This window comes from Capricornis sumatraensis, chromosome 1 (genome assembly GCF_032405125.1).
Source record: "Capricornis sumatraensis isolate serow.1 chromosome 1, serow.2, whole genome shotgun sequence".
Classification (NCBI taxonomy): domain Eukaryota; kingdom Metazoa; phylum Chordata; class Mammalia; order Artiodactyla; family Bovidae; genus Capricornis; species Capricornis sumatraensis.
In genome coordinates, this window is record NC_091069.1 from 236507955 (window position 1) to 236534683 (window position 26729).

The following is a 26729-nucleotide window of genomic DNA, read 5'->3' on the forward strand; positions in this document are numbered from 1 at the left end:
GTAATGTCCAATTTATCATTATTTTCCTTTCTGGTTAATATCTTTTGTATAGTATTTAAGAAATCTCCCTATCTCAAGGTCACGAAGATATTCATCTGGATTATCCTCTGAAAGCTTAATTTTTTTCCTAATCTGTTTTGATCTGTAATCTACTTGGAACTGCTTTTTACATATAATGTGTTTTTCCAAATACCTTTCAGTTGGAAATATAATCCTCTTTCCCCACTGTCCTATATCCCCGTTGGTCATAAACTATCCGTCTACATATGCATGAGTCTGCATCTGAACTCTAGAAGATATCCAGTAGATTTCATTTTCCTAATTTTATTTTACTTTATCATTAAACTCATGCATGGTATTTAATATGTGCTGGGCATACATCTAAACTATATATATTTATATATATATAATATTTATATATATAGTTTATATATTTAATATGATAATTCTTTCCTATTTTACAAGTGACAGAATGCACAGTCACTAAGTAGGAAGCAGTATTCAAATTCAGGGAGTCTATCTAAGTGTCCATGCCCTTTACTCAGTTATCTGTGATGCCTCAGTATACATTTCAGAATATACTTGTTGAGATGTCCCAAATATGAAAATTTTAAATGGAGTTGCACTAACTTAGGTTGAGGTAAATTGACATCTTCAGAATATTGACTCTTACAGTCCATGACAATGGAGTATCTATCCACAGTGATTTGACTAGAGGTAATATCATCACCTTGGAACTGAGCAGAATGCAAATTCTTGACCCGCACCCCAAAACTTAATCAGAAATTTGAGAGTTGGAATCCAGCAACCTGTGTTTTAGTAGTTTTAACTAAAGTTTCAGAGCAATCAATAGATACTGATGTTTCTATTTAGCAGACATTAACATTCTTATTAACCATTTATAGAAGTCATTTTGATTTTGTATATATCGTGCAGATGATTAGTAGCTTTATTTCTTCTTTTCCATTCCCTTCAGCATTTTATTTCTTTTTCTTGCCCTTCTGCACTGGTTAGGAGTTCCAACAAAAGATGAATAGAAGCAGTATTTAACCTTTTGCTGATCTCAAAGGGAAAATCTTCAATAGGTATGGTGTTTACTTTGGAATCTGGATCTTTTATCAGGTTAAGGAAGCATGCTTCAGTTCTCACAGGACTTGTTTCAAAAATCATGAAGAATGCTGAATATTAGGAAGTTATTTGTCTACATTTTACAAAAATGATCAAATAATTGTTCTCATTTGGTGAGTTATATCACTGTGTGCCAGCTAGTTGCTCAGTTGTATCCAACTCTTTGAAACCCCAAGAACTGTAGCCTGCCATGTTCTTCTGTCCATGAGATTTCCCCGGACCCAAATAATGGAGTGAGTTGCCATTTCCTTCTCCAGAGGATTTTCCCAACAGAAATCAAACCCACATCTCCTACTTTTTACGACTGAGCCACTTGAGAAACACTGAGTTATATTGATTGATGTTCATATATTTAACCAAATACTTACATTTCTGGAATGAGCCCAAATTGATTGTGATGTAAAATTTAAAAATATATATATTCCTGGATTTTATTTGCTAATAATTCATTTGAGATTTCTGTATCTATTTTTATCAGTTGTATTGGCCTATAAATTTTTTTTAAGGTCTGTTTCAGCTTTTGTCATTAACTTTTTGATGACCTTACAACACAGGTAAGGTTTGCATTATTTCTTAAATGGTTAATAGAACCTTGGTAATGACCTTATGTCTGATGTTTCTTTGAGATACGGATTTAGTTTAATAGCTAGAAGAGTATTTAGATTATAAAAATATGTTTTGAAGAGTTGTGATTTTCTAGGCATGTGTCCGTTTCACCTACCGTTTAAAACATTTTTATAAAATAATCCATATGTTAAGAGTTTATTAATGTTGCAGGATTGATAGTGATATCCTCTTTTCATTCTTGGTTTTGGTTAGTGTCTTCTCTGTTTTCTCAGTTACTTTCATTAGAAGTTTTTCAATTCTTACAAAAATCAGTTTTTGGCTTTTTTTGAGCCTCTGTTGTACATTTGTTTTCTACTCTCCTTTTATCCTTATTATTTCCTTCTTTGTAGTTTATTTAGGTTTATTTTGCTATTATTCCTCTCCTACATCTTTATAAGAAGGTTGCTTAGCTGATCAGTTTTAGCTTTTATGATAACAATCTTTATCTGCATCCTATAAATTTTGATACAAAGACTTTTCATCACAATTCAATAGAAAATATTTCCAAAATTATCATTTTGGTGTCTTTGTGACCTGCAGGTTACTTTGAAGTATATTTATTTCCAAATACACATGGATTTTATTATTATCATTTTGTTACTGATATCTAGATTGGATGGCATTCATACAACATGAGTTTAAATTCTTTCAAAATTGTGAAAGTTACTTTTTATGACACAATATTGTCATTATGACGTCAAATTTCATAAATGTTCAGTGTGCACATGAAAAAAATCCCTATTTAAGTTATTAGATCAACTGCTTTATATATGTTCATTAGAACTATTCTGCTGTTAAGTTTATTGTTTAGATTTATTTATGTTTACTGAGTTTTTGCCAAGCATTTATAAAAGTGGTAAGTTAAAATATCCTACTATAATTTTGAATTTGCCTATACTGGTTATGTCAATTTTTATTTTATAGTTTGAAACAATATTATTAAATGCATCCAAATTTAGAGATGATTTATTGTTGTTGTTCAGTCACTTGGTCATATGTTACTCTTGGTTACCCTGTGGACTACAGTATGCCAGGCTTCCCTGTCCTTCACCATCTTCTGGAACTTGCTCAAACTCATGTCTATCGAGTCAGTGATGCCATCAACCATCTGATCCTCTGTTGCCCCGTTCTTCTTCTACCTTCTATCTTTCCAAGCATCAGGGTCTTTTCCAGTGAGTCAACTCTTCGCATCAGATGGCCAAAGTTTTGGAGCATCAGCTTCAACATCAGTCCTGCCAATGAATATTCAGGACTGATTTCCTTTAGGATGGACTGTAGGATCTCTTTGTAGTCCAAGGGGATGTAAGTTGTAGGTACCACTTTGAATCATTAGTGTATAAAACCTAAGTGAGATATCAGGCTAGCTAAATATTTTAAGTAGGATTTATCCCAGGAAAGAGAGATGGTTCTGGTTTAGAAAGAAACATCAGTTAAGGTGATCACATTAATGGATGAAAGGGAAAAAAAGAACTTGTATAGCTCAATGGATATGAGAAAGTATATAGACTTATCCAGGTCTAATGTACTTGTATCATCTTTCCAGACAACACAAGAACTTAGAACTCTTTAAATCTGTTTAAGTTTCTACCAACCTATATGCTGTTGTTATTGAATTTTAATCATATATCAGTCTTAAATCCCACAAGAAAATATTATTTTATACAGCCATTGTTCATTAAATATGCAATTAACCCTTGAACAACATGGAGGCTGTGGGGGCCAATATCCCACACAATCAGAAATCTGAATGTAGCTTTAGTCACCCCTCCCTGTATGGAGTTCTGTATCCACAGAGTCAATTAACTGTGGATCATTTAGTAGACTTTAGTCCGAGGGCAGAATGGCTCAACTGGTAAAGAATCTGCCTGCAATGCAAGAGACCTGGGTTCAGTCTGTGGGTCAGGAAGATCCCCTGGAGAAGGGAATGGCAACCCACTCCGGTATTCTTGCCTGGAGAATTCCATGGACAGAGGAGCCTGGCAGGCTATAGTCCACAGTCTCGCCAAGAATTGGACATGATTGAGTGACTAACACTTTCACTTTCCATATATACGGTTCTATATCCACAGATTCAGTCAACTGATGTATTTATTGGGGAACAAAAAGTTTGTTGTAAGTGGACCTCTGTAAGTCCAACCCATTTTGTTCAAGGGTCAACTGTATATTTTTACTATTATCTTTGGTTTTTATCTTTTTTTCCTCTGCATTTTCAAGTTTTCATCTGGGATGATTTTTCTCTTAGACCAAAGAATACCCTTTCATAATTCTTAAAGTTTTTCTACCCTTGTTTTGTTTTCCTGCTGCACTGGGTCTTCATTGCTTTGCATGGGCTTTCTCTAGTTGTGGTGAGTAGGCACCACTGTTCCTTGTGGTGTGAGGGCTTCTCATTGTGGTGGCTTCTGTTTTTTGAGGAGCACAGGCTCTAGGCACTTGGGCTTCAGTAGTTGCAGCAAGTGGGTTCAGTAGTTGTTACTAGCAGGATTTAGGGTGTGGGCTCAGTAGCTGTGGCACACGGGCCTAGTTGCTTTGTGACATGTGAGATCTTCCTGGACTGGAGATCAAACCTGTGTGCCCTGCATTGCCAGGAGGATTCTTATTCACTGCACTACCAGGGAAATCCTAAGTTGTTCTCCACTTGATTAATTTGTTCAGCTTTTATTTGCCTGATTAGTAAATGGTGCTTTTGCTGGATACAGAAATTTAGCTTGGTAGTTATTTATTTCAGCACTTTGGAGGAATTTTTCCAATGTTCTCTTATTTCTATCATTTCTGTTAAGAAGTTAACTATATTTTAATATGCATTTTTTTCCACTAGACACTTTTAAAATTTTTTATGTTTTTCTTTGATTTTTAGCAGTTTTCCTATAATATACCGAGGGCTGGTTTTCTTCCTACTTGGTATCTGCAGATCTCCCTCAGTCTATTGCTTGCTACCTTTTTCCATTTGGAAAATTCTCTTCAGATCTACTTTTTCATAATTCTCTGTCTTTTTAGAACTCTGTTTACATGTATTTGACCTTTAACTGTATAGTCTATATTTTAATTACTCTTCTCTGTAATCTCTTTTTATTTTTCTCCTAGATATTTTCTTCTCACCTATTTCCCAATTTATTATTTTTCTGATTTTGAGTTATTAATTTCATAATTATACTTTTCAGTTCTACAGTTTCTATGGTTCTTTTCAAATTTTCCTTTGCCTTTTAATATTTTTTTGTTCTCTGTGAAATTTTCAGAGTTGTCTTTTCATTACCTTGAACATTTTAAACATAATCATTTTAAGCTTTATATCTAATGAATTCTTAATCTACAAATCATATGGGTCTATTTCTATTGTTGGTTATTTCTGTTGCTGCCCATTCATATATTTTGACCAGTTTTTCAGTTGTTAGCAAGAGATTTGTCACCATTAACTTTTCCACTTTTATTCCATCCTCTACTAATTATTTGTCCATTTTCATATGGCTTCTGCCTCATTTCATTGAGGCTTATTTTATTAATTTTGTCACCAAAGTGTGAGGGGGTACACTTTCTTCCACATTTCAGTCATTGCTCTTTCAAATCTTTTCCTGTTTTCATTTTTAAAATAATACTCCTAATCATAAATTAATTTCAGCATTAAAAAATATATTTATTTGCTATTTGGATTTAAATAGGTTATTAATATCCTTTATCCATTTTACAGTTAGCCAGACTTTTCTTATCGGTTTTTAAGAGCTTTTTACATATATCTTGACTCTTGTCATCTCCATTACAAGTTTCTTCCCCTAGTCTATTGTTTGTATATTGGCTTTGCTTATGGTATCCTTTACTATACAACATTTAGATTTCTAGATAATCAAAGTTTGTCTTTTGCTTGATAGCTTTAAAATTTCCTTCCTCATTGAAGATCTCCCTTGCCTAAACGCTATAGCCCTTCAGAATTTAATCTTCCTTTTTCACTTTTCTACAACCTTGCTAGTTGATGTTACTCATTTCCATTGCATTAAATCTCTTCTATATGCTAACAATGCTCATTATATATCTCCATTCCAGATCTCTCCTCTGAGCTGGCTACAGTAATACAAATCTCACTGCCCTTCATCTTTGAAGGGTGTGCTAGATCCTAGGGGATACAGCAGTACATGATCCCTGCCTTCAGAGCTCGTTAGAGGATATAAATAGTAGGTGAAGTGGAAGGCATGATGGGGAGACTTGTTGATCTATTGCACATTTTGTACTGCTATCAGGGAAAGACTACAGTCACGGGATTACGCATCAACAGAAAAATAGGCAAAAGAAATGAAAAAGGTAATTCTTGAGAAAGGACACCTGAACGGTCAATAAACATGTAAGACACAATTATTGATCAGAGAAAATTAAAATGACATACCATTTTAAAAAAAGATTGGCATAATTCTGAGATCCTGATTGTATCAAATTTTGACCATCTGAGATTCTGGGTTTTTTTTCTTTTTCTTTTTTCATTTTTTTCCTTTCCTTTTTAATTGGAGTATAGTTGCTTTACATTGCTGGGTCAGTTTCTGCTGTACAGCCAGCCAAGTGAATCAGCCATACATATATCCCCACTGTTTTTGGATTTCTTTCCCATTTAGGTTACCATAGGGCATTGAGTAGAGTTCCATGCACTATACAGTAGGGTCTCATTAGTTATCTGTTTTATAAATAGTAGTGTATATATGTCAGTCCCAATCTCCCAGTTCCTGAGATTCTTATTTCTGGCAAGCTCCTAGGTGATGTCATTGCCGCTGGTCCAGGGACACAGTTTAAATAGCTAAGCCCAAGAGAAAGTCAAGCATATCCTCAAGGGACATACACAGAGACACAGAGATGTTTGTTAGAGCTCTGATGGTATAGTGATCGTTTGAAAACTACTGAGGCAAGTGGATGGCAAATTCATATGGCTGAATGCAAGGGTTAAAAGGAACTGAAGTTACACGTACCACCCCAGATCTGTCTTAAAATCAGTACTGAATGGGAAAAGAGCAAGTTGCAGGAACAATCTATAGAATCTAACATTTAAAATTTTAAGTAATACTGAATATTTTTAGGGCTGTACACCTATACAGATAAAGAATACAGACTTGCATGGGAATAATAATCGTCAAGTTCATGATAGTGATTACTTGGGCAAGGGAGAAGTATTGGGATAACAAGGGCATGTGGCTCTTCAGTTGTATTTTAATGCTTTAATTACTAAACTAGATGATAGATGCACCCGCAAAATAACACAAGGGTTTGTCATATTTCTGTTTTTTGTACATCTAAACTATCTCATTAAACGAAACAAACAACTTTATTTGTTGAGATGGAGAAATTGAGGCTCAAGAACTTAAAAATAGAAGATGGAAACTATCTCACAAATAATTTGTATTCTGATTGCATGTTGAAATTAAATTTTGTATACCAGTTAAATAAAATATAGTATTAAAACAAAAGGAGAACTTAACCTTTTGTGCTGAAGTTCAAACACAGGCTGTACCCCTGCCTCATTAACATGCTGCTTTAAATTTACAAAACTAACCAAAAAACATGAGTTCACCAAGTCAAAGGCAAACTACATTCACAAGGTTTGATCTTCAAAACACTCAATCAGAGTTTAAAACAAAGTGACTAAAAATAACTGGTTTACTTATGGACGTGGCACAAAACATTTTTTGTACCAGATAAAATATGGCCATTAAAAGACTCCCTTTATTCAAGGGACCTGAAAACCACCACACCCGAACACTTGAAAGCAAATGCAAAATGAGTTTAATAAGCCTCAGAATCGTCCCTCTTGGTTCATCTCCTGGTCTTTCAGTGGCAGTGAAGGAAAGTGTGGGGTGGCATGGGCAAAGCAGGAGGGTGGTTTTTGTAAAGCTGGTGTGCTGATCTGCCAGTCATAAGGCTTCAAATAAAACAATGTCAGAGTAGGGAACGCGTGAACCAGGCAGGCCACCTTCCCTCACTGTTCTGTTTCTCTGCCTTATGTTAGAGCATAAGTGGTTGTACCTCTGTTCCACCACACATCTCTTAGAAATAAGTGAGTGGCAGGGAGAGAGTAGTAAAGCTAATGGGGTTTAGCATTCAAAAAACCTGGGCTTAAACCCTGACTGTGCTAGTACAAAACAGCTCACTAAACTTGAGAAAATGTCTCTAGGCCAGTGCTGTTCAGTTGAACTTGGTGTGATGATTGAAATGTTCTGTTTGTCCAGCATGGTAGCTGCTAGCTTTGTGTGACTGCTGAGGACCTGAAATGTGGTCAGTGTGATAGAGGAATTGAGTTTTTGATTGTATTTCAATTATTTAACTTGAATAGTTACATGACTAATGGCTACTGTAGTGGACAGAACAAGTCTAGAAAATGGAGTATTCTCCCTCTCATGGAGGATCCCCGTGTGATAATAGACATGAAATACCCTAATAAAAGGCTCTACTATTAAACTGTCCTGCCTTGAAAGTACTTCAGAGATGAGTAGACTGTGTGAGTCTGCCTGGGTGGGCCTGCTTCTTTCACAAAATGCTAACACTGGTGCTACCTCCACACAGGCTTTCAACTCTGACTTTTTTAAACACTTCCTGACGATGCAACTGATGCTGTCTGCTATAAAGAAGCTTTGCTTCTTCCTCTTTTTTTTTTTTTTGTGACCTCCTGGTGTTGAAACAAAAATAATTGCATTTTCAGAAACCTAAAAGACCCTGAAGCTGGGAAGGATTGAGGGCAGGAGAAGAAGGGGACAGCAGAGGATGAGATGATTGGATGGCATCACCGACTCGATGGACATGGGTTTGGGTGGACTCCGGGAGTTGGTGATGGACAGGGAGGCCTGACGTGCTGTGGTTTATGAGGTCACAAAGACTCAGACACGGCTGAGCAACTGAACTGAAGTGAACGGATTCTTAATTAAATTTTTATGTGACTCTATTTGACATTTCCTTAAGTTTCTGGAAATTTCTCATTTTCTCCAATTAATATCATTGAACAACAACTGCTTTAAACTAGACAGTCTACCTGCACAGGTTAAAAATACACAAAAAGGATTTCCCTGGTGGTCCAATGGTTACGAATCTACTTGCCAAGGCAGGGGACATGGATTTGATCCCTGGTCCAGGAAGATCCCACATGCCATCGAGCAACAAAGACCAAGCACCGCAACTACTGAACCTGATCTCGGAGGAAGAGCAGTGAATGGTCCTGAGGAGAGATCTTATTTCCCTGCCCAGGTATTAAACCCAAGTCTATGGGGTCGCACAGAGTCAGACACGACTGAAGCGACTTAGCAGCAGCAGCAGCAGCAGCCTGAAAGAAGACCAAGAGTCTACCCATTAGACCACCAGGGACTTGGGGCTAGAAGCAAAGTGACTCTGGTTTTTGCTCCTATTTGAAAGCAAGAATGTTTCAAGGAGGCAAAAACTGTAAAAACAGGTACAAAGTTTATTATTAGAGGCACAGCACAATGTATAGGAGAGCACACAGGAAACCAGTTTGTTTAGCCACCTCAGAAGCAGGGCAGAGATACACACCCACGAGAAAGGATGTGGGCAGCCTCTCTAATGGGGAGTGCAGTGCATCTGACACTAGGCAGAGACACACCCAGAGGGGAGTGTGGGCATCCTGAGTGAGGAGGAGTGCAGTACATCAGACACTAGGCAGAGACACACCTGGAGAGAAATGCGGGTGTCCTGAGTGAGGAGGAGCACAGTACTGAGGCGATGTCATTCACTTATTAGGACAGTCCTGGGTCTTTGCTTATTCTTGGCCAATTGTTTCTCTTTTCACACCTGAGTGGTCCACAGATCCTTCCCCAAGATGTATGCACAACTTTTTGCTAAGATGGATCCCACTGTAAAGGCCTATGGCTGCATATCTACACTGATTATGGAGTGGGGTCTCCTCACTTTTCGACTCCCAAGAAGACTTCCTGCGCATGTAGAGACAGGGAAGTCTTCCTTGACCTCAGGAGTGGGCACCTTATCTCTTTGCTTTAGCAGAACTCAGCTTCTACCACTAGCTTTGTCCTTGGAGTATCAGGGTGAGAACAAAGGCTCAGTTTTACTGCACTTGACAAACACCATGTGTCTGGCCCAGAGATCCACTGTCTCCTGCCTCAAACCCTTGCTCTAGAGTCTGTGCTCCACGAGAGAAGCCACTGCAATGAGAAGCCTGTGCGATGCAATGAAGAGTAGCCCCTCCTCATCACAACTAGAGAAAGCCCACACACAGCAATGAAGACACAGTGTGGCCAAAAAATAAAAACAACAACAAAAGTTTAAAGTGAATGCATTGGTCAGAAATACAAATCAAGCAGCACCGATGTTACTTTATAGTGTTTATTATAGTAAAAGTTGCTCCTATGAAACATTAGTGATTTTTTGGTCCATATCTTATTTTCCATTTGACTCTAAAACATTTTACATTATTTACAAAATAAATTGCAATTTTCATGGTACATATTTTTTTCCTGATGCTTAAAACACTAGTTTCAAGTAACTAAAAAACAGGATGACTAGATGTACTGAAAAGTACATGCTGAACATATTTAATTACCACAGTAATTTAAAAGTCCTGATCTTTACTTCTTAAGATTAAAATTCATTAATATGAAGTCATTCAACAGTCTCTGGGATTTCTCTGTTATCCACAATGAGACTATGAATAATCCCTTCTTTCCGCTTGCCGCTACTGACAGCCTTTATGTAACAGTCATGATTCCCAATATTGAAGTGAGTTTCAGTCCCATCATCTACAAACTCACCCTAGGCAAACAAAAGAAGGAGGAATTAGTGTTCCAGAAACATTGATCTTTGTCCAGAGCATTAACATCACTGAGAAAGGGAGGCATGATGAAGTACATGTTCGCAAAATTAAAATTAGAAGCTTATTTTTAGGTGTTTTAAGGTCTCAGTCATAAATTGAAACTCTTTTATTTGTACCACTATAGTCTTTAAGAATCTTGTTTCAGAGGAAAAAAAAAAAGTATATCTCATGGCTATGTGTCTATAACATATACTATGCAGAAAATATAGACTATTTTCAAAAGTAAAAATGATAGGAAATTTGTGATTCCTTCTATACAAAGAATGGGTTACATGCATTGCTTTATGGCATCCTCACAATAACCTGATTGGAGTATAATTATTATCCACATTTTATACATGAGGAAACAGGCACACAGTCAATAAATAACTTGCTTAAGACCCCAGTCAGTAAGGGATGGAGTGTTCTTTGCCACTCTAAAAATCAGATTCCTCAGGCTATAGGTGGCTTACAATAAATACATAATGTAAATAACATAAAACACTACTGTAAGAAGAGGTGGCAAGAATATACAGAACTATACAAAAAGATCTTCGTGACCCAAATAACCACGATGGTGTGATCACTCACCTAGACCCAGACATCCTGGAACGCGAAGTCTAGTAGGCCTTACGAAGAATCAGTACAAACAAAGCTAGTGGAGGTGATGGAATTCCAGTTGAGCTACAAGATGATGCTGTGAAAGTGCTGCACTCAATATGCCAGCAAATTTGGAAAACAGCAGTGGCCACAGCACTGGAAAAGGTCAGTTTTCATTCCAATCCCAAAGAAAGGCAATGCCAAAGAATGTTCAAACTACCATACAAATTTCTCTCATCTTGCACACTAGCAAAGTAATGCTCAAAATTTTCCAAGTCAGGCTTCAACAGTAGGTGAACCATGAACTTCCAGATGTTCAAGCTGGATTTAGAAAAGCCAAAGGAACCAGAGATCAAATTGCCAAAATCCACTGGATCATTGAAAAAGCAAAAGTTCCAGAAAAACATCTGCTTTACTGACTACGCCAAAACCTTTGACTGTGTGGATCATAACAAACTGTGGAAAATTCTGAAAGAGATGGGAATACCAGACCACCTGACCTGCCACCTGAGAAATCTGTATGCAGGTCAAGAAGCAACAGTTAGAACTGGACAAGGAACAACAGACTGGTTTCAAATAGGGAAAGCAGTACGTCAAGGCTGTATATTGTCACCCTGCTTATTTAACTTATATGCAGGGTACGTCATGTGAAATGCTGGGCTAGATGAAGCACAAGCTGGAATCAAGATTGCTGGGAGAAATATCAATAACCTCAGATATGCAGATGATACCACACTTATGACAGAAAGTGAAGAACTAAAGAGCCTCTTGATGAAAGTGAAAGAGGAGTATGAAAAAGTTGGCTTAAAGCTCAACATTCAGAAAAGTAAGATCATGACATCCGGTTCCATCACTTCATGGGAAATAGATGGGGAAACAATGGAAACAGTGACAGACTTTATTTTCTTGGGTTCCAAAATAATCACTGCAGATGGTGACTGAAGCCATGAAATTAAAAGACACTTGCTCCTTGGAAGAAAAGCTATGACCAACCTTAGACAACATATTAAAAAGCTTAAATGTTACTTTGGCAACAAAGGTCCATCTAGTCAAAGCTATTGTTTTTCCAGTAGTCATGTATGGATGTGAGAGTTGGACTAGAAACAAAGCTGAGTGCTGAAGAATTGATGCTTTTGAACTGTGGTGTTGGAGAAGACTCTTGAGAGTCCCTTGGATTGCAAGGAGATCAAAGCAGTCAATCCTAAAGGAAATCAGTCCTGAATATTCATTGGAAGGACTAGTGCTGAAGCTGAAACTCCAATACTTTGGCCACCTGATGCAAAGAACTGAGTCACTGGAAAAGACCCTCATGTTGAGAAAGACTGAAAGCAGGAGAAGGGGATGACAGAGGATGAGATAGTTGGATGGCATCACCGATTCGATGGACATGAGTCTGAGTAAGCTCCGGGAGTTGGTGATGGACAGGGAAGCCTGGCGTGCTGCAGTGCATGGGGTCACAAAAAGTTGGACACAACAGAGCAACTGAACTGAGTCTAGACTTGCTGTATATGGTACAATAGCCCCTGGCCACAGTTGGCAATCGAGCATGGAATGTGGTGTGTCTGAAATGAGATACTCTATTAACGGGGAAAATATGCACTGGATTTGGAAGACTTAGTATGAAACAAAGAATGGTTAAAAAAACTCATTGGAAACTTTATATATTTATTACATTTTAAATGATAATATTTTCGATACAGTGACCTAAATTTTTATTAAGATGAACTTCACCATAAGACTTTTGAAATGTGGTTATTAGAAAAGTTATATATGAAGCTCATATCTGTAGCTCATACTATATTTCTGTTGAACAGCACTGATTTAGAGTAAAAAGATAGGGGCCAAGTAGCATAGAAAAGGAAGAGCATGAGGCTTAAGAGGATAAAAATGAATTATGCCAAGAAGCAAAAGAAGCACTATCAGATGTACAACTTGGCTATGAGCTTCCTGGCAGCCAAAGCAGACAGAGCAAGGCTCCATTGCTAACATTATCTAACCAAAGAAAGCACAGGAGGCATCAGAGAGGGAAGCTTTTTCTTTTTCTCTGGGGAGAATCTGGCCAACACGGATGTATACTGACCACCACAAGGACTGGTGGTGGGGTGCTGATCCTGGGGTCCAATGTATTCTTTTAGCCCTTTTCACATTGAGCTTTGAAAAAAGCCTCTAAGGCATACTTCTGTCAAAATCAATTTAGAGAGGAGAGCAAGGGTTGAGTGACACAATACTTGTAAGTTGCTTCTTGCAATTTGACAGATACATAATCTGGTCATGATGCTTTGAGATGAAAAGGAAATGGAGGAAAAAAGCTGCAGCTCCCAGGCAGCGAGAGCAGGTGTGCATAGTGCTGGGGAAGGCTGCCTGACACAGAGCTGCCAAAACTACTTTGCCAACTAGGCTGCAGTTACAAGGAGACAACGGGGTGAGAGAGAGGTATTGTCCAAACACTTCTGGCTTCTTGTCAGTTAGGAAGAAAGACATTGTGGATGGATATCATTTCAACTTCTTGCTTATTTACAACCACATTCTTGAAACAATGCTACTTTTGCAAGGGAGAATTCCTAGAGGGTTGGAGGGAATGTGACCCCAAACTGCTGACTCTCCATCTAGAAATTTCCATGGTAGGACAGAAAGAACAGAAAGGACCACCAGATATGGCATCAGGCACACAGCAGGTACCCAATCCATGTTAATGGTAACTGAATCTGGTCCAAAACAGGCCCTAAAATACTGAAGAGCTCACTAAGCCTCTCTGCATAAAAGTCTCAATGGGTGGATGGAACCCGGAGGGTGGCTGAAACGCTGACATTCAATTTTGAGTGAACCCTGGTTGCATTTCCCTTCAAGAATTAATATCAGGATTAAGAAACAGAAACACATTAATCTTTGTAACTTTTGATTTCTGGCTTGTGCACTTCCTTAGAAGCAGTTGCAAGGCCCAGCAGATTCTAGCTTGTCTACTGAATAAATTCATTCCCTTCCCTCCAAGGACATCTCCTCACCCTCCCAGACGTACAACAGATAAAGAAGGTAATAGCAGCAACCACAATGGGTAGCTAGCTACAGTATGCCCGGCAAAGAGAGCTTCTCGTGCTTTTTATCATCTCTAGTTCTGGTGTCACAACTGAAGTCAGCATGAAAGGGGACACCCAGGATGGTACGCCCTACTTGCCAGCTGATCCCATAACATGTGGATATTTTCCCCCAGTGATTCCAGTTCCTAGGCCCACAGTCCCTGTGTCCAGGACTGTCTCCTCTGCTTCACTTCCTCCTTGTGCTGTGTGCACAACGATTATATCCTCCCTACTTGAAATTCACTTCTATACTCATCCCACCACAGCCATAACAGTGCAAGGCAGCAAAAGTCCAACATACTAGGGTCTTCTCAGCTACAACGAGCTGGGCAGCCTCTCAGCACTGCTAGTCTACAAATTCCACTTGTCTTCTGGGGTTTGTGACAGTGCCCTTTTTTGTTTGCCTTTGTATCTTCTGACACCATGTGCTTCGTTTCTTTTTCACAACCTTTGCTTTTAGAAAGTATCATCTGTTTTGAGTGTATGATGTAAAGCCTTCCTATTCAGAGTGTGACCATGGGCCAGCAACTTGGGCATCACCTGAGGACATGCTAGAACATGCATTTTAACAAGATCTGAGATGATTCTGTGCATGCAAATTTGAGAAACAGTAGTATAAAGCACCACTTAAACGAGGATAAACACAGGAGGATGCAACCTTTAGGGAGGAATTTTTAAAAAGTGGGATAGATCTTTTTAGGATAGACGATGGTCCAGGAGAGGACAAGCAGGGTCCGAGGCTGGTGCCAAATCACAAGATGAACTGTTTCCAAACTCTCACTACCCCAGGCTTCAGATTCTGGAGTCAGGATTACTTCATCTCTTTTTTGTTTTTAACCAAAAGGACCTTCATTAATTATAAAAATCTGCACAGTTAGGAAACACAGCAACGTTTCACTGGTCACTCATGCCCATGGTGACAGTAATCAAAGGATCAACTTACCGCTGTCTCCATTTTTTTACCATTGCACCATACATCCAGAGTGTCTTTCTCTGTAAAGGTAACCGATTACAACAAATTATAACCTGGAATCTAAAGATAAAGTTAACTATTTTTTTTTAACTCTTTATTATTTTAAGAAAAGTTTGATACACTGGATTTTGAAAACTCCATTAACTTTACATGGGTTTGAAATTCTTCCAAATTTGAAGAAATTGTGTTTTTGTTCACAGACAAAATCAAAATGAAACCACTCTTTTAAGACAAAATCATGATATAATATATACTGATGAAGATTTGTTACAGAAAATCTATAGAGGAGGATGCAGACGAATGTAACAAGAGACCTTTCCATATGAGAATGTCTTTCTAAAAAATATCATCTGAAGTGTCTTAATTAAATTTCTAAGGTCTGGTATTGAATCAAAGAAGGGTTTACCCACTCCCAGGATTACAAAATGTTTCCATTTAGGATATCAATATATTTTAGCAAATTAAAGAGTGCTTTGGGCTTTTTAAAAACCTGCATATTTCAAATAATATAATATTTGACCTTATCCCTTTAATTTTTCATTTTTATTTTTTGGATTGTAGCCAATATTGCTTTCCTTTTTCAGGTTGTTTTCCCTTATAGATTATTGCAAAATACTGAATAGAGTCCCTTGATCTGTATAATAGGTTCTTGTTGGTTATGTATTTTATATATGCAGTGTGCGTCTGTTAATCCCAAACTCCTAATTTATCCTTCCCCTTATTTTCTTTAACATCAAGAGACTGGTTGATTCTCCCTGCCTCTCATAGTGACCCACCTGGACGAAGGCACAAAGAGACCACAAAACAGGCTGCATAGAATTCATACAGACAGACAGCAATTTAGCCTTAAATTTCATACTGCTGCTGCTGCTAAGTCGCTTTAGTTGTGTCTGACTCTGTGCGACCCCATAGACGGCAGCCCACCAGGCTCCACCATCCCTGGGATTCTCCAGGCAAGAATACTGGAGTGGGTTGCTATTTCCTTCCCCAGTGCATCAAAGTGAAAAGTGAAAGTGAAGTCGCTCAGTCGTGTCCGACTCTTAGTGACCCCATGGACTGTAGCCTGCCAGGCTCCTCCGTCTATGGGATTTTCCAGGCAAGAGTACTGGAGTTGGGTTGCCATTGCCCTCTCCATAAATTTCATACTGAAGAGTACAATAGAATCATCATAAAAAATATAGTATTTGATGGGCTGTGCTGAGTACAGTGCCGACACAATAGAGCAAAATGTTGCCATGATACACTTGGGCGTTAGCTAAGTGGCCACAGTTCACTCCAGGGAAAGTGAAAGTGAAAGTCACTCAGTCATGTCCAACTCTTTGTGACCCCATGGACTATACCATGGAATTCTCTAGGCCAGAATACTGGCGTGAGTAGCCTTTCCCTTCTCCAGGGGATCTTCCCAACCCAGGGATTGAACCCAGGTCTCCTGCATTGCAGGTGGATTCTTTACCAGCTGAGCCACAGGGGAAGCCCAAGAATGCTGGAGTGGGTAGCCTATCCCTTCTCCAGAGGATCTTCCTGACCCAGGAATCAAACCGGGGTCTCCTGCATTGCAGGTGGGTTCTTTACCAACTGAGCTATATGTGTGCCATGTGCACACAAAGACATATGTGCATTTTGGGGAGGACTCCCAGAACCACTTGTGAATGTCAGGGTCCCCAGGAGTGTCAGGAGAGAAGACTACAGTCATCAAGCAGCCAGAAGACAAGCTTTGGATGTCATAACAAAGACTAGAGAGAAGCAGGACCTGTGTGTTTATATGGAGTCTGGGGGTCAAAGGCTGCCTGGGAGTCAAGGATGAGGTGCCATCTGACAAGCCATCTACTCCAGGAACAGAGTCTTTTCTCCCCGCACCTCAAGACAGAAGCCTCACCTGGAGAATGGAGAAAGGACTTTGAGCTGGGCTAGAGGCACAGAGTGAAAGGCAGAGGGCCCAGGAGATATGGGAGTGGCCACCCAATGGTAGCCTGGCATAGTATATAACAGCTGTATGTTCTGACAATGTAGATACAGTACAGCTGGAAAATGATATGCTAAAAGTTGTTTTAAATTGTGGGCAAGTGTACTTGCTAAGTCGCTTCAGTCGTGTCTGACTCTTAGTGACCCTGTGGACTGTAGCCTGCCAGGCTCCTCTGTCCATGGGATTCTCCAGGCAAGAATACTGGAGTGGGATGTCATGCCCTCCTCCAGGAGATCTTACCAACCCAGGGATCAAACCTGTGTCTCCAGTGGCTTCTGCATTGCAGGCAGATTCTTTACCACCGAGCCACCAAGGAAGACAAATTTTGGGCAGTCACTATTAATGGTGGTAGAGTATTTCTGTTGTTAACTGAGATTAGTATGTGCATAATTATGGCACAAAGGAAATGAGTAATTATCTTCTATTTGCATCATCCTCTGTATCCCTGAGAAGAAGGATTCTCAGTGTGGAAGAATAAACATAAAGATATTAGAGGAGATTAAATAAAAGAACTGGTATCCCGGAATTTGAATTATAAGCATCAGTATGAACTCATAAGCTATTTTATTTTTTTTTATAAAGTCTCTCCCTCTCTTCCCCATTCCTCCTGATATCTATCTACCTATGCATGTACACAGTTCCCTTGACATAGGAGCCAATCTAAAGAGCACCATATTGGCCAAAAATTGGACAATTTGAGTATCAGTAAGGATAATAATTGCAGTGTACTGAAACACCACAATTTGTTTAAATCCACAAGTTATTTGGGAAGCCCAATGATTAAAAAAAAAAAACTTAAATGATCACCTTTAGGAAAGAAAAAGGAGTCAATTTAATATCTTGAAAACTGGTAGTTAAGGGAAAACAAGCTGTGATCCTACATTTGTTACACAAAATGTACCTCTGTATAACTAAACAGTAGACAACAGGAAGTTTCTCACTGTACACAGGAAGTTTCTCACTGTATGAGCACTCCAGCTAATGAACAAGAAATGATAGAATCAGAATATATCCTTCTGCCAATGAATTAATGAATTCATCTGCCAATGAATTAATGGATATAGACACTTAGGTATTAGTAATGCCAATATCAAAAAATTAGACAAAGCAAAACCATGTGCCTCTTGATAGAATAAATATAAAGTGGTCTTGCCTGAAAAATAAAAAAACCTTAAATTTGATCAATTCTTCAAATACCAACTTGCAGGAAATACTAATAGAAAAATATCACAGGAATGGAATCCACAAAATTCAGACCATATCCTATCCTCTTCAAGAAAAATCTGACCCAATTTCTTTAATAAATAAACCATACAGGAGGTTTTTTTTCTGGTTTCTTTTTTCCAACCATATGCATTTATTACTTGATAAGTATTTTTCATTCTTAAAAATTTTTCTAGCATTCAATTAAACTACACTCTCTTAAAAGACACGGACAAAGTCTCTTCATTTATGTATCCTCAAGGCCTGGTACATAAGCTGCCATTTATGAGGTTCTCAGTATTATCTAAATCAATCAATAAATCAATGAGATGATCTACATAATCTTGGATTCCCTGGTAATTCTTAACTTAGTGATAGGAGGCTAGTTCATATGGTAAAGAATCCACCTAAAATGCAGGAGACCTGCGTTCAATCCCTGGACTGGGAAGATCCTCTGGAGAAGCGAATGGCAACCCATTCCAGGATTCTTGCCTGGAGAATTCCATGGACAGAGAAGCCTGGTAGGTTTGCAAAATAGTTGGACACCACTGAGTGACTAACACTTTCACCTTCAGTGATATGAGAAGCAGAAAATACTAGGAGTAACCAGTAATGAACAAACGTAGCAAATACATGTCTTTCAAGTTTTGTAGGCCCAGTAGAAATCAAGAACACAGATGGCAATCTGTAACAGGAGAACTTAGCTTAAGGATCAATGGCTTACTTTTTATTTTTTAATCTACTTTACCTGGACTTTGATTATTTTGATCTGCTATAGTCCTAAACCTAGAGAAAAATTCCCTTCTTTCTGATAAACCTTAAATTTCCAACTGCCTTTAGACACTCTTTTGAAGAGAAATATCAAATAATGACAAATTAAATGTTTACATCAATATTTCTTTTTTTAAACTCAAGTTTATAATTTTCAAATCTACCACTATAAAATCTGACTCTCACATTTTCCATATAAATCGGTCAAATTAACAAATTCTTCATTCCCAGAGGACACATGAAAAACACACCTGCACGTAACACTCTCCTATTCAAAGCTCCCATAAAAGGTCTGGAGAGCTAGAGGAACTAAAGTAAACAGCTGTCATAATAAGCCAATAAATTCTGCAGAAATGGCTCTCACTTACCTAACACAACTCTAAAGTCCTCACTATCCAAATGTAATACCCAAGTATTGGTGGTTTTTGATCTGTTCTCCATATACTTCTTGAGACTTTTCCCATTAATTTCCAGAGTATATTCATAAGCAAAACCACTGACAGCATCAATGTTGATGGTTGCTTTTGTCTTTGCAGCTCCAACGCAGAAGGTTTCCTTGCCAACCAATTTGAACATCCATTCTTTTCTTATCACTTCCTAAGTAAAAAATACAAAAGTTAAAAACATATAAATGGGAGAAAATTTAATGTTTAACTTTGGAAATAATATAATTAAAGGGAATAAATGGTAATGCTATTTAGATGTGATTTTATTACTTCATGATACAAAGATTTTAGAAAATAAAGGCATTTTAAAGTTAAATATTAGATGTTATAGTCTATGAATTCCACAACTATTATTAGTCTGCTTTGTATGGCAAAATGATAAAACCCAATGTATATATAACCACTGTAAGGGAAAAGCATTAAATTCACGTCGGATGAATATACATTAGCAAAATCAAGCTTCTCTGTACACTATATTTCACAAAGTAACATTTTTTCCTACCTTCCCATCTACATATACCACTCGTTTGCCTGATGTGGTCCCATGTTCAAATTCAATTTTATGGACTCCATCACTTAAAGCAACTTCCCAAACAGCTACAAGATCTGTCATTTTTCCCAGGCTGTAAGGAGGGCTAAGGGAATAAAATTAAGCAATTATAATAGGCAAAAACAGTAACAGAATAACCAGTTAATCCTTCCAAGATAAAAATATCAGATCTTAAAAAGCCCTAAAATTACAAAATATTAAAGTGATACAAGCTAAGAAAGCCTACTTACAATCCATGTAACTATTTTCACCCTGTTATGCATTCTTTTAAGATGAAATTACTATCTATGGGTATACAGTCAGATAATTCCAAAGTCACCTTATTAGTAATAGGATTAAGAATCAATCAGCTTATCCAGGACAGTATTCTAAGCTTGGCCACAGAAAGGTCAGTAAAAAGTTTCTACTCCTCCCTCCTGTCATTTAAAAAGCACAGTATTTAATTTTGGTTTTATCATTTCAGATCCTATCACTCTAAAGCAAGAATTCTTAAAACCTTTTATATTTGAACCAAAAACTAGGGATTCATTTTAACAAAAAAGGTTCTAATTTAAAAATACTAAGATGGAGAAAAAAAGTCATGGAAGAAATGTTCTCTAATAGATACAAAAATGTTATGCAAGATAGTAATCTTGTCATTATTACAGGAAATCTTATTAAAAATATAAAGGATTCTGTTTTGTGATGTTTCTGGCACAACTTAAACATGTATTTTATATTAATGTCTTCCTATAAAATATATATTATATATAATGCATATATAACATATAAGTAATATTTTTATACTGATACAGATTTTTAGCTTTGAGGTAAGTAACATTACAGCAGTAATGTTCATAGCTAACAGTTATTCAGTACTTACTGTGTGCCAATCACTGTTCTAAGAGCTTTACACACATTAACTCAAAGAATCCTCACCATGAGGTGGGTACTATTATTCCTCTATTTACAGATGAGGAAACTGAGGCTCAGAGAGGCTAAAGGCTTGTCTAAGATCACGACAGTAAGTGGCAGATGGGGTACAATTTTAGGAGTCTGGTCCCAGAGTCTATTCTCTTAACCACACACATCCTCCTCTTCCTTCACTCTAATCTCCTTTGTAGGCTCTAAACCAGAAACAGTAAATAGGTTTTATATCATTTTGGAAGTGACTGCCAAGAATTTTGTGCTGAGAGGGATTTGCAGACCTCACGTCCAGGTTTTATGGGAAAGGATGCCACGTTAGTGGTGACCACCTCCATGCCAGGTGTTATTCACCCTTGCTGGAAATCAAAGAGAAGCAAAACTATGGATTCTGCAGTATTACAAAATGTGTTCTCCAAAAAAGTAGCCTGGATACTCTCCTGAATGATTAAAGCCCATCTTTAAAGCTTCATAATCCAGTTTTATCACAATGCAAGACATTTACCTTTCGTCATCTTCAAAGATAGGACTGTCATCTCCAGATGCCATGGTTGGCAAAACAGTCTTTAATCCAATTAGGAGCCAGGAAAGAAAAAAGCAGAAGTGCAGCAAAGAAAGACTGAGAGCAACAAAGATGACACGTGCAAAGAGTTTTTCTAACTTTGCAATCCATTTCTTAAAATGCATGCAGTTTCTGATGAAACAGCTTTTACATATAATAGAATTGCAATCTCTAATTGTCAGGGAAATAAGTTAAATCATGCAAACCAGTCAGTCATATTTTTCCCTGTTATGGATTTATAATTTCCTAAAACCAAGAGAATAAACTCTAGTTTATTTCAAGTATCATACCATGTCAGAGTTGCAAGAGATGTAGAGGTCCTCTGGGTCCCTTCCTTCTCAAATTGAGAAGTCCTAAGGGTATGAGGCAGTAGGTCAGGGAATACAGAAAACCCCAGGATAAACAGAATGGACCCTCTGGAGGCATCCATGTTACATGGTAGTAACAAATTTAAAATTCAATCTTCATATTAAAATTTAGAAAGTGTATTATGGTACAAAACATAATTTAAAAAATTTTTTAAAGATAACTTCAAAGAAACGTTAAGTTGCAAGAAGGAGCTAGGGATGTACTAGTTTGCTTTCTAAGAGCAAACTTAATTGCTCTTAGAAATTTGCCCACTTACTCAAACCCACTTAATTTAATAGTGCCAATAATGAATTCACAAAAGTTATATGGTTTGCTCAGGTCACCAGAAGAGTCCAAGCCAAATCGAGTCCAGAACACCTGTGTAATTATCTGAGCTATAATGCTAAAAATCAGAAGCACATGTAATACTCACATGCATAGGAAACCATCCACATTTGAAGATTTAGGATTAACAATTGTACCCCTGTCAAACCTACTGAATAATAAATTCAACTATTGTTTTACTTCCAAGACCTACTCTAGTCTAGTCTTTTCCATACAGATGTCCAAGGGTGCTCTCTCCTTGTAAAAATGGGAGATTGCCAATCTTTTTTCGTCTGGAAATAACCAAACGTGACAAATTGCTTTTTAAAAGATATTAAAGAAGACCTTAGCACCCATAAAAGCAACCCAACAGGCAAAGAAAAGCTAAATGCTTTAGAATAAAAACTAAAGATTCAAAATACATTGTACCTAAAATAAATCCCTGTTTAAAATTAGCACCTTCTATATTTGTGGATTTTTCTAGTCTTAAAAATACCTCTTAGGATATCTCCTATGAAAGTGAAGGGTATCTGCAACTATCAAAGTAAAAAGAACACAGAGCAATAGAGTAAGCTAAATAGCATAATATAACCTCGGGTATGTGTATTTTGTAAATCAGAGTAAAGTTTGGGATATCACTCAGATTTTGCTCTGCAACTTTTAGACACTCTAGAATGTTCAGTAATTCAACAAACTTGAAAGAACTGCCCAGTTTTTCACTTTAAGGAATTTCAAATATTACCACACTAAGATAAGGCTTAGTACCCTCTTAATTATATTTCATATAAAGCATAAAAGACAACACAAATTAGAAGAGAGGTTAGAAATCAAGGTCACATAAAATATTCTTCTCTCTACTATCAACATTCATTCATACATTCCACATTTATTTAAGAAGTAGCAGTTGAAGGTTTTGAAAATGTTTTGGAAATAGTGGTGATGGCTGTACATCATAAATGAACTTTAGGTTCATTTAAGTCACTGAATTGGACATTTTTAAATGGCAATTTTTATGTCATATAGTGATCACAACTTTTAAAAATTAATACCGTAATACACAAAAAAAAACCATTGAATTGTATCCTTTAGATGGGTGAATTGTATGGTATATGAATTATATCTCAGCAAAACTATTTTTAAAAAACCAATCCAGGTGTCCTGCCAGTAGCGTTTCTTGGAATATGATTTCGCTTATGACCAAGAGATGATCACAGCTGTCCATGTCCTGGGTTTCTACCTTACTCATTTGAATAACAAATTTACCTGTCACACAAATCTCTAAGCTACTGTCATATTCTAAATTCATCCACCATGCTAGCAGTCATCAGTCACTCATATGCCAGGCACTAAGCTCAGAGTGAGAGACTCTGGAGAGACAAAGATGATTACAGCACAGCCATGGGACTGCCTTGGAAAGGGAAACAGTAAAGAACAGAACAGGGCGACCCAGGTGGCTCAGAGAAAAAGAATCTGTCTGTCTGCCAATGCAGGAGATGGGGGTGGGGAGGGGGGGTAGGGGCGTTGCGGGGTGGGGGGGGGGTGCTGTTCGATATATCCCCAGGTCAGGAAGATCACCTGGAGAAGGAAATGCAACCCACTCCAGTATTCTTGCCTGGAAAATCCTTGGACAGAGAAGCCTGGCGGGCTAAGTCTCAAAACTGAGTCAGACACGACTTAGGGACTAAACAAACACAAAGAACCAGAAAAGGCCCCCAGAGAAAGGATCCTAGCCCTGCCAAATGGGTGGGAAGACCAGGGAAGCCCACCCTTTAAAACTTGAGAGAAAGGAATTCATCCATTGTCATTTTAAACTTATACATACATTTAATTATCAGGACCATGAGATCAAACTGGAAAATGATCATTACAAAGAAAAATTCCCTCTATTTCAGCACACAGATTTTAAAATGTAAGTAAAACCGATGGAAAAACAAATCCCAATTATTTTCACTGATAAGGACAAAGTCACTTACTTGAAAGTTTACAGGTCTTCAGGGCAAGTTTCTTGAGGCTCTAGTGACACATCCCTCAGCATAATCATTTTAAATCCCTGTCCTAGCAACTCAACATCCATGTTTCAGAGTAGGACTTTAAAACGTTTCCACTATTTATCTAATCCCAGCTTGAATTTTCCTTTAACTTAGGTTTAATCGTACTGGGGACTATAATGGTTTATCCAAGCTAAACCTAAGTCGGTTTTAAAAATTACTAAGGTATTCAGTTTCTTTTCCGCAAAGCTCTAGGTAAGGCCAGCTACTGAACAAACTTAACAAAGAGGTGTTGACGGTGTCCGCAGGATCAGCACCGGGACCTCTGGCAAAGTCTGTCAGTTAGCTCTCTGAGCCAGGTGTTCCCAAATGTGAGGCACAAAAGACGCGAATAACTTTTCCAAGGAGCATTTTGCAATGAGTACCGCAAGCCTCTCTACACAACCAAAAAACCAGACGAAACAGTGTTCAACGAATCGTTTTTTGTAATAGGTAAGAACCAAAAACCACCTGTTGGTTCACCATCGTGAAGATAATCCGTGGAGTGAATCACAGTCCTGTCACTCAGCAAGCTTGGAGCCCGGTCAGGCGCGGAAAACCTGGCACCAAAGCACCCGTTCGCGGCCAATAAAAACGATGGAGACAAACATCAGCCGCGCGCAGACGCGTGGGATGTATTGGTAAGACAAAGAAGCCAGGCTGCAGCACTTTGTGATCCGGGTTCTGCAAAAATACAGCCGGCTCATTTTTGCAGGGAAAAGGGCACTGGACGGAAAGACACCTTAATGCGAACCCGGTGCTCCCCGGGAGCTTCCCGGTGACGTCTGCTCCACTTTTCCGACTGCGACAAAATGAATTTAGTCAGGCAGAGGCCGGAGCCGCAGGTTCCAGGGCCTGGCCGGGCAGGAGCAAACGGCCGCCCGGCCGGGTCTCTGGGAGACGCCCGGACCCCCTCCCCACCTCCCGCGCGGGCCTAGGCCTCACCGCGGGGTCGCACCGCCGCCAGGACCCCGCCCACTGCCCAGCACGCCCGCCGCCGCCGCCGCCGTCGCCGCAGCCGGGAGATGGCGGCCGCTCGCACCGCGGCGGGGGCGCCCGGCGCTGCGCACGGGGCCTTCCGGGCCGGCCGCGCCGCCCCACCTGGGCAGCGAGGCTCACCTGGGCGCCGTGGGCCTCTGGGGGCTCTGGGCCCAGAGACCGGTGGGTTCCGCCGACTGGACCTCCTAGGCCCTTCGCCGAGAACCAGACGCAGCCTCCGTGGAAGCGAGAGCTCCGGGCGCGCCGACTGTTTGTCGCGCTTCGGGTCCCCGAGGTGCCCAGCGCCGACCGCCGCCCGCCCCTCCCCCGCGCGGCCACCAGCCCCGCCCGCGGTCCGCGCGGCAGGCTTTGCACTCTTACTCCTTCCCGAGACGCCTCCGTAAGAACCAGCTGACAGCGGGCGCTGGCTGGACGCTGGAGTGAACCGGGTAGGCAAAACCAGACCTTGCCTGCTCTGAAGCCACGGGGCAGGTAAAAACGATCATAGCATTGTCTCCTTGAAACTCTGTAAGGCTTCTGATTACTCCTAGCAAGATCAAAACTCGTTAGGATGGGCATGAGGCCCCGTGTATGATGTTGGCCCAGTCTCCCCTGGCTTCGTTTAGATAGATCCTCAAATGATGTGAAGTCCTTCAGCCCAGGGCCTCTGCAGATGCTCTTCCCTTTGCCTGGACGCTCCTCCCTGCCTCTTCCCTTAGTTAACTTCCATTGAGATTGAGATTGTTCGTCAAATGTCATTTCCTAAGAAAAACTATCCTAAGGCTTGCAACACCTGGAATTCTCAGTTCTGTTCAAGTTGTGCAAATATTCGTGTAATCTTTGTTGAATGTACAGCATAATAGGGTTTCCTCGGTGGTTCAGCCGTAAAGAATCTGCCAGCAATGAGGGAGACCTGTGTTGGGAAGATCCCCTGGAGGAAGCACCACAGCCCACTCCAGTATTCTTTCCTGGAGAATCCCATGGACAGAGGAGCCTGGCAGGCTGCAGCCCATGGGGTAGCAAAGAGTTGGAGGGAGCATGGCTCCCTCGCAGCTTAATAGTAGGCTGAGGTCTGTGAAGTCAAGGACCACGGCCGCTTGGTTCTCACTGTAGCAGCTCCCACGTCTGCACAGTGCAGGCTCCTACTATGCTCTGATAAGTGTTGTTGAATGAATGAAGAGTAGACCTGAGTAATGTTTCAGGTGGCCTTGATTTTCGTTAAGGAAGAGACAGCAATCACTGCAGAGGAGGGGATGGGTGAGTGGGCCATCTGAAAAGAGCAGTGAGTGGTCCCTGTGAAAAATGGGTTCAGCAGCAAAACAAACATGCGAAAGGGTTCTCAAGATTGGAGGGCAAAGGGACACGCAGGTCCCAGTGTATAGTTTCTTCCCTCAGCCTGGTGTTAATGTAAAGAAGGATTGTTTCACCTCTGGGATTGGTAGTGAGGATGCTGAGCAAGTATCTGAGAGAAGAGCAGTTGAGAAACAATAAAGAAGA

At 39.3% G+C, this 26729-nt stretch overlaps 1 protein-coding gene across 2 annotated transcripts; it reads right to left on the minus strand.

Moving 5' to 3' along the window:
• Window positions 1-10103: 10103 nt before the first annotated feature.
• On the minus strand, window positions 10104-25463 carry FAIM (Fas apoptotic inhibitory molecule). Of its 2 annotated transcripts, none has more exons than XM_068984475.1 (5): window positions 25374-25463; window positions 20043-20175; window positions 19463-19691; window positions 15128-15177; window positions 10104-10470 (listed from the first exon to the last, which is right to left on the minus strand). In XM_068984475.1, the coding sequence occupies exons 2-5, from the start codon at window positions 20151-20153 to the stop codon at window positions 10321-10323; spliced, it is 540 nt and encodes a 179-aa protein (XP_068840576.1). In that variant the 5' UTR covers window positions 20154-20175; window positions 25374-25463; the 3' UTR covers window positions 10104-10320. The 2 variants fall into 2 exon arrangements, with proteins under 2 accessions (XP_068840576.1, XP_068840570.1); XM_068984469.1 differs by lacking the exon at window positions 25374-25463 and adding an exon at window positions 21499-21542.
• Between the last annotated feature and the right edge of the window lie 1266 nt (window positions 25464-26729).

Excerpts from the sequence above, each read along its gene's own strand:
- FAIM (XM_068984469.1), bottom strand. The coding sequence starts at position 21,542 with ATGGCATCTGGAGATGACAGTCCTATCTTTGAAGATGACGAAAG. Across the intron at positions 20,176-21,498 it reads ATCTTTGAAGATGACGAAAG|CCCTCCTTACAGCCTGGGAA; the intron begins GTAAATGTCTTG and ends TTATTCCCTTAG. Across the intron at positions 10,471-15,127 it reads GTAAAAAAATGGAGACAGCG|GGTGAGTTTGTAGATGATGG; the intron begins GTAAGTTGATCC and ends TTGTTTGCCTAG.